Source organism: Pecten maximus, unplaced genomic scaffold, assembly GCF_902652985.1.
Source record: "Pecten maximus unplaced genomic scaffold, xPecMax1.1, whole genome shotgun sequence".
Classification (NCBI taxonomy): Eukaryota; Metazoa; Mollusca; class Bivalvia; order Pectinida; family Pectinidae; genus Pecten; species Pecten maximus.
In genome coordinates this window covers 17,430-26,351 of record NW_022982905.1, presented here as the reverse complement: position 1 = coordinate 26,351, position 8,922 = coordinate 17,430, and the positions used below count along the sequence as shown (strand labels likewise).

The window sequence follows — 8,922 nt, the reverse complement described above, 5'->3', positions numbered from 1 at the left end:
GGCTAAAAATACAGGTAAAATATCACATCACAGCAGGTACAGGACTAAAAATACAGGTAAATATCACATCACAGCAGGTACAGGGCTAAAAATACAGGTAAAATATCACATCACAGCAGGTACAGGACTAAAAATACAGGTAAAATATCACATAACCCCAGTACGAAGAGTCGCCATCGCCCAAATGCGCGCAGGGAGTTATATACAATGTAGTTAATATGAAAGTACCATATGAAATAAAGTATTTTTTCGCTCAGTATTTCGCTCAGTTGACATCGTTGTAAGCTGGCTAGCTTGTAGAGATGTATTTATGTTGTTTTCCCTCTAATGGATTGGTGTACATCGACGCGTACTATTTGACTTCCTGTTGCTTGAGATTTACACTTTGTACAGTTATTTCATTAACTAGTCACTTTTTTTCAAGTAAACACATGTAGATGCACGTTGTAGATCAATATCAAAAATAATGTCACAGTTGATCTATTTACACGTATCTAGTTTTTCTTGTTTAAAAAGATAAAAAAGACAACCTTTTCTTCATTCGACTGATTGAACAGTAATCAGTAACTTGATCGGTTGGTCCAAAGTAACACTAAGGTAGTGAGAAACACAGGGATTCATGCAGTTCTTTCCTGTTAGAAACACTTTCCTTAAAGAGTTGTAGTTTTTTTTGTTTTTTGTTTTTGTTAGTAGAATGTTGGCCGAAATTTAGCTGGGTGATGATTCCAATGTTTGTTGATTCTAGATTTGAAGGCGTTAATGGATGGAGCACTTATTACTTCTTCAGGTAGAGAGTTCCAGATGTTTATTACTCGATTGCTGTAGAAGTTTCCAGTTTTGTTAAGCCTGAATGGTCTTTTGTATATTTTTCTTGAGTGCCCCCTAGTTGTGGTTCGACCTGTTTCCTGAAATAGCGTGCCAGTTTCAAGAATATCCAATTTGTTGAGGATTTTGTATGTTTGGATGATGTCCGCCCGCTCTCTGCGATATTCGAGTGTTGGTAATCCTAATTCCTTGAGTCTATCATGATAAGAGAGATGTTTAAGACTTGGTATTCTCTTTGTTGCACGTCTTTGGATGTTTTCTATGATGATTTTGTCTTTGATTAAGGCTGGCGATGTTACTGGTGTTGCATATTCTGCAATCGAACGGATTAAAGTTGTGTAAAGTGCCAGAAACATACATGGGCTCATGTATGACAATGTCCTGAACATTAAGCCAGTTATCTTGCTTGCCTTTGAGCTAGCTGCGTTTGCATGAATGGAAAACTGTAGGTTGTGGTCGATATTCACTCCCCGGTCCTTTTCTGAGTCAACTTTTTGTATTGATGTTATCTTGTTTTATTATATATGTATTGTTTCCTTGAGTCTGGCCAATCTCCAAGTGCTTGCATTTTGCTGTGTTGAGCTGCACAAGCCATGTTTGTGTCCAGTCACACAAACGGTTAATGTTGTTTTGCAAGTCTTGTCTGTACATCTTAATGTCATCAGCAAATAGTTTGATGGTACAGTTTAGCATGTCTGGCATGTCATTGACGTAGATTAGGAAGAGAGTTGGCCCTAGAACACTCCCTTGGGGTACCACACTTGTGACTGGTACGGATTCTGATGTAACACCATTTATGGAAACTCTCTGGACCATGTTGTTTAGAAAAGCTTTGATCCATCCCAGTAATTTTCCGCTTATTCCATACTGGTCTAGTTTGTGTAAAAGAAATTTGTGGGACACTTTGTCGAATGCCTTGCTAAAATTTAGATATATGACATCAACATTTTCGCCCGAATCTAGAGAGCTGATCCAGTTTTCCATTGATTCGAGTAGTTGAGTGACACATGATTTTCCTGTTCTGAATCCATGTTGGTGAGGAGTAAGAAGGTTATGAATGTCCATGTAGGCGATTATTTCAACTCTTATGATTCGCTGCATAATTATTGATGGTACAGATGTTAGACTGATGGGTCTGTAGTTACTGGGGTCCTTTTTAGAGCCTTTCTTGTGGATCGGAGTGGCGATGGCCTCTTTCCAGGGTAGTGGTAGTTTGCTGCTTTCTAGCGACTTTTTGAAGATGATTCTTAAAGGTACTTTAATTTCTTCTGCCGTTTCAAAGATACATTTTGGGTGCAAATTGTCTGGACCAGGGGACTTGTTTGGGTTTGTTCGTTTGATGGCTTTAAGAACGGCTACTTCCGAGATGTTAGTGTTTACTATTGCTTCTTGTTGGTGTCTTCTTCGGAAGGGAGGTGTCACTGCATCTTCGTCTTTAACAAACACACTCGCGAAATATTTGTTTAGAGTGTCTGCTGATTCTTTGTTGGTTTTTGTGTACTCCCCATTTGGTTTGCTGATTTCTCCTATGGTTGAGTGTACCCTCGACTTTGATCTGACATGAGACCAAAATAACTTGGATTTGTTTTAATTTTTTCTGTGAGGTCCTTCTCATAGTTGTATTTTGAGATTCTGGTTCGACTTGATGCTAAGTTTCTTGCAGCTTGATATCTTTTGAAGTTTTGTTCTATTTTACAATGTAGGTATTTCTTCCATTGACGGCTTTTAGTTTGGATGGCTGATATAGCTTCATTACTCAGTTCTCGGTTTCGACGATTGTTGGAGTTGCTTCCCTTATTCGCTGGTATACATTTTTCAATAATGATTTTGAGTTGATCAGTAAGGTAGTTCCATGCAACATCTACATCTTGAATTGAGTCCAGATGGTTACAGTCTATGTCAGCAATGCTTTTCTTGATTTCTTCGTAGTGGCCTTTAAAAAAGTTTCGTTGTGTGAGTTTTTGGTTCTCTTGAGCTGTTTCAGTGTAGCATATTAATTTAAAACTTAAGGTAATGTGATCGCTCTTTCCTAGTCCTGATCCGTAGGTTATGTCTTGAACCATTTCTTCATCGTTTGTAAAGATGAGGTCTAGAGTAGATGGTGTTTGATTTTCCCGGTACCTAGTAGGGCTAATGACATGTTGACTTAGTAACTTGTCACGAATTGTTTCCAAGAATTTGGTTGAGGGGTGATTTGGACCTGTTGATGACATCTGCTTTTCCCAGTCTATTTCTTTGTAATTAAAGTCTCCCACCAGTAGTACATGCGAGGTATGGGTGTTTTCCATGATGTCTATTAGGTAGTTTAGGTTGTTGTTTTCGTTTGAACTGTTAGGGCTTCTGTATACACAGCATACCAAGAGATTATCGTTTCCACTGAGTTTGATCATGCTTGACGAGTATTCTTGGAATGGTGATGGCAGTTCTTCTATTTCTGCATTGATGGTATTCTTGATATAAATGACTACGTCCCTCTTTAGAAATGTTTGCAGTATTGTTGGTGATTTGATAGTAGTTTCGTCTAGTGGAAGGTTGGTATATTTGGAGAAAATTTCTGTAAGGCATATGATGTCCGGGCTGTCCTTGTCTATTATATTCATTAGTTCTAGCCTTTTATCTGAAGATAGTACGTCGAGATTTGAATAAAAGATTTTCAGGTACTTGTTGGTGTCATTGAAAGAGCCGTCTTGGTTTAAAGTAGTGTTAAAATGGTTAAAACCTGTATCCTATGAACTGTCTACTTCCGGCACAGTTGGGTGGTCTGTTGATGAACTATCGAGCAGTCTGGAGTCAGAGTATATATTGGTTGATTCTTCATTGGTGTTGTCGTCCATAAATGTGTTGTAATGATACACACTTAGGTTTTGGGTTTCTGATGCTCCTTCTCTTGCTATTGGACTCGGCGGTAGTCTCACTTCCCTTTGTGTGGCCCATGTTTTCTGTTTCTTTTTGTCATATTGAGCAGATTTCTGTGTAATATCCGGTATATTGATACTCGATGTCTCAGATGAGGTTTCACAACAGTAGGTATGAGAGGTGCCGAGTCGGAGCATTCCCCATACATCGGTTTACCATTTATCCTATGTTGGTTAGTTCTCATTAGCTGCGATGTAGTAGCTCCTGTTGACAATGTTGTAGGACCATTTCCTTTCGCTAGCATGATTCTTTTTTCTTTTCTTTCATTCCTTTGCTCTTGGGTTAGATCCTTGGTCAAAATTATCTGTTTTAGTTCGACTGGGACTAGTTTTTTTTATATGTCGGGCCTTCTCTAGCATGAGTTTTCTCTGCTTTTTATTGCCGAGAACAGCTACTAGTGGCCTGATTTAGCCTGGTTTCTTTTTTCCCATTCTGAACTGTGTTACAATTTCCAGGTCTTTGATTTCCATGGCATCAGATATTGTAATGATTATCCTTCCATCATTGTGTTTGTTGAGGAGTGGTTCTTGGCTGGTCTGTTCTGGTACGTTGAACAGTATTATATTATTGCTCTTATTTTTCCTATCCTACAGTTCCTTGTGTCTGGCATCTACTAGGGCATTGATATGAGATGTTATGGTTGACTCAATGTCAAGTTTGGCCTTTGATATTTCTTTATGTACCTGTTGTGGGGTTTCAACTTCTAATTTGGTTACTCTGGCTTCTATGCTACTCATACGTTTTTCGTTAGTAGTTGTTAATTTCTTCATTGAGTCGTCTATGTTTTGAAGTGTTGGTTGTATTTTTTTACATGACTTACAGTGGTATGATGTCCCTATGGAATTGTTCTCTCTAGGTGTGTATAAACCTCCCGCGGTATTCCTGTACATGGCTGGCAGAATTTCTGTCCACAGCAATCACACTCTAAATAGTTTGTATCACTTCTGAGTTGTTGGTCACATTTCCCACAATATACTGATCCTGAGTGATCTCTTCTTCTTTTGTTTATGTTTGTTGTTACGTTGTCATACTCTTCTTCACTGCTATAACTATCCATCCTGTTGTGTATGAATGTCTGTTGTTAATGACAGTGTTTTTCAGTTGAATTTTTCCTCTTTATGAAGTCAAAAAGCTATATCATACACAATGATTTTTAACTAGCACAAGCATTATCCGTCTTAGCCAGTGTTTGGCTAGTAATTCTCCAGGGTGGACACCGTCTCTTAGTCAGTTATAGGAATTTTTTCTTGACACATTGCGTTTGTTGTGTTTACGTGATGTGCACATGTCCTCTGGAAATTTTGGAGCAGGAATGCCTAGGGTGACGTTAAGGATCCTGATGCCTTCATTCAATTTATCAATAGTTTCCTCTAGTGTTTTTGTGTTTTGTTTGAAAATTTCGCTGGTGTTGTGTCCTTTGGTGCGATTCAAAATTTCTATTGAGTAATAGGGGCACTCCAGAATGACTATTTTGAGACTGTTCCCATATCGAGCACTGATTGGAATTAATCTTTCATATTGCTCAATGATGGACTGTGGCGTGTTTCGTTGATTTATATCAATAAATCGGTCAACTTTCCTAGTTAGGTCATAAGTACTTGACCACATTGCCGCTAAAATGGGACCATATCTTCTTGTTAGGTCATTTACATTCTCTACTACAAAGTTTATCAGGTATCTTGTCCCTTTACCGGGTTTTACAATCCAAACAATATAGCTTTCCTCTTCACGAGTTGCTTGTTCCCGTAATTGCCTCCCTTTACTGTCAGAGACGATAATCAGTTTGCGGGAAGTGCATTTCAGTTTTACAGTATCCCCCTCTGTCTTTTCCAGGTATTTTGATAGTCTTTGGACACTCATGGAGATAGGAGAGTAATTAAGAACATACTCACAGAAAATCGGGCACTGAAGTACTCTGTCACTAGCCAAAGTAAAAATGACGTATTAAATAAGTATCTTATACTACCCGTCCATGTATCTTGTCGACATTGCAGTTTGTTTACATTTTACTTTTAACGATACGGAGTAAATAGACTATTTTACTCTTTTTATCCAAGTGTTTTTTTTATATCAACATTTTTATCATTATACTGAATACTTTATAAAAATAGGTTTTTCATGTTTACGTTATCTTTCAAATAACACCAACAAGGAATAAATGGTATTCAGAAACATGAATATTCCAACTCCGAACTTCGGTTTGCTAAGCGGTGGTTCTATCCAGACCTAGATCGAGCCGAGTTTTACAATGGTTCAGAAAACCATCAAAATTGTATGTGCCATTTTTTCCACCCTCAAATCGCTACAATAGCCGGCAAAATGGGCGAATTAGCCCATACTTTCATTACGTTCCGTAAGGAACGATAACATAGTTATCGCCCCTTACTACACTCCATTCTTTTTGAGCTACACAGATCTAGACTTATTGTAATGTGGAATTCAGGTTACCAGTAATCGGTCAAGTAAATACTGAATTAAAATATTTCCTTGACTTCGTGTTTTCGATACCAGCGCATCGCAGGACCACTTTTCAAGAATAGGATTTTAGTTGTCGCTTGGTACATTGAATAAAATCAAACATTGTAAAAGTTGGTTTTCCGATGCGGTCTATGTCAGAAATGAGTGGAATGGGATAAAAAAAAAACAACAACTCGAAAGTTGCAAAAAGTTCGATGATGCCAATTTATTGTCATAATGAAATATCCATTACAAATTTGCATCACACATTTTTTCGCAGTTAAGAATATTTATGTGTTTTAGGTTTAAGGGGTTGTATTCAAAAGCTCAGTTTTTAACATTTATTTTTTTGGTTTTGAAAAAGGTCACCGTTTGGTCGAAACAGGCCAATATGCGCCATACCTCTCTCGACCACCGAAACATATTTATGATATAAAGTATAATAATGATTGTAATTTTCGCAGTATGTACTGCAATCTAGTGTTTAATATCGCGATCTGGTTTTTTTTTATATTAAATGTTAATATATGAAAATAATAACCACAATGAATGTTTCTCTCTGTTTCCATCTCCACCTCACAACTCATAAAAAAACATACACTACCAGCAAAGAGCATCCAAACAGAGGGTGCAATACTATCTAAGCAGCAGCATCCGACGATAGAAGATACTTGCTGGAGTAGTAGGGTTCAAAAGAGAATTTACAAACGTAGATCAGGCCTAGTGTTAGAACACTGTATCAAACTGCATTCGCAGCAGGACATGAATACGAGAAGGTCAATTGGGACTTTGTGGACCTTTGGTTACACGGCGGTAAATATTCGCACCTTTATACAAAAAAAAAAAAAAAAAAAAAACGATTTTCCCAGGTGTACAAATTTTCTATACATATTTTTATATCACTGCAAACGTTTCCTATTCAACACATTTGGATTTAAAAAAGCATTTAAGAGTTTTCTAAACATTTACACATTCTTTTTTTTTCAAATCTTTAAAGTGAAGTACTGGTATAAATTAAAATTAAATTCGTTCCCAGCTACGATTTATGCAGGTGTCCGGTATGTAGAGGTACAATGTTGAATGATATAAGTTCAGAAAAAATTAATGCAAAACTGTTGGATGTAAAGTATTTGGAATATTAAAAACAGTAGTACTTTGAGTACAAGAAAGTTCCAGTACGCATTCAGACTCTACATTTTGAGAGACCACAAACAACTTGCCAAATACATTTTTGTTAATTCCCAATTTCTATTCATTTACGTGGCTTGTTAAAACTCTTCAAATCAAAGGAATGCTATCATATATTTTTCAACGAAGTGCCAGATCTATTCTGTCATTTTACATAGGGTTTTCCAATAAAAAAAATCAATTATATTAGATGCATTGTTAGTTAACCAACTAAAAATGAACCAACAAAATAATAAGAGGGTATACAAATGTAGACAAAGATAAAACAGTAACACATATCTTATTGTTACATGTTTTAGGAGTCTAAATGTATATTAGTATACATCTATCTATAAACATTATGTATATATGTACTTGGTTACAGGTACTTGTGATACATGTGAACCCAGGTAGGATTGGAGCCTGATAGTACTCCAGGTAAACTTGGAGTGCACTCTGAGTGCACTCCAAGTTTACATGGAGTCCAAACGGAGTGCACTCGGAGTGCACTTTGTGTAACCTCTAGTCTACACCCAACTGAAAGTATGTAGGAGGTAACTCTTGTTTTGTCCCCTGGTTAGGGTGGGGTGTTTACATAGAGGTAAAGGTGTGTTGATAGGGAGTTATAGTCTGTTACAGAAATGTTCTCAGTGTAAGAACACAGGTAAATCAGAACACAGGTAAACCAACTCACCTGAATCAAGATTTAAAGATTTTATTCACTCAAGACACACAAAGTGTGTAACAAGAGGTCAATATGACAAACAATGTACATGGCTTACAGGGTAATAACGTGAAAATACAAGAGTGTACATACTAACGTAGTTATAAACAATGTTATCTCACTATACATATAATAACTACAATACAACATATGAAATATTATACTTATCTATTATCTACTTGAAATTCAAAGTTTTTCTACAATTTTCAGGAAATAACTCACTCTAGATAATAATGACTTGTTACATATTTCAAACATACCTTCCATTTTAGTTAAACTTGGATTAATATAGTAATAATTTGGAATGTATTTGTGTCTAAAATCAATTATTAAAAGGTTATCACAATTCGCTGATCAACAATCTGAATATGCAAACATTTTGTGACATATACGATAAACGCATGCGCACAACAAACTAAAACACATGGAAACAAAAATGGCTTCCAATGTGAATCGACTGCGGTTGAAAACGATAACAGCTTCCGCAATGAAGAGAATAATAGAAAAATGGGTCAAACACAATCCTAGAATTAAACTTGGGAAGCAGTACAATAGACTGTAACAGTCAAACATGAAAACAGCAGTAATACGGACGCCGCTCGTATTCTGCTTGATTGTTTGATAGTACTGCGGGTCATGACAATCTCGGTAATATTTACACAAACTCGGTAAGATTTCCACAATCTCGGTAATATTTACACAAACTCGGTAATAGTTCCACAAACTCGGTAATATTTATACAGTCTGTAACAGTACATCGCTACATGTACTGTCACTATACTATATGAACAATGTTTACACTTATGTACACATAACTATGTGTGCCGTAATAT

General features: G+C 36.7%; 1 protein-coding gene across 1 annotated transcript; it reads right to left on the bottom strand.

Annotated features, from left to right (window-relative positions):
* Positions 1-686: 686 nt before the first annotated feature.
* On the bottom strand, positions 687-3,425 carry LOC117321118. The gene is made up of 3 exons (XM_033875588.1): positions 2,582-3,425; positions 1,443-2,351; positions 687-1,138 (listed from the first exon to the last, which is right to left on the bottom strand). The coding sequence occupies exons 1-3, from the start codon at positions 3,423-3,425 to the stop codon at positions 687-689; spliced, it is 2,205 nt and encodes a 734-aa protein (XP_033731479.1).
* Between the last annotated feature and the right edge of the window lie 5,497 nt (positions 3,426-8,922).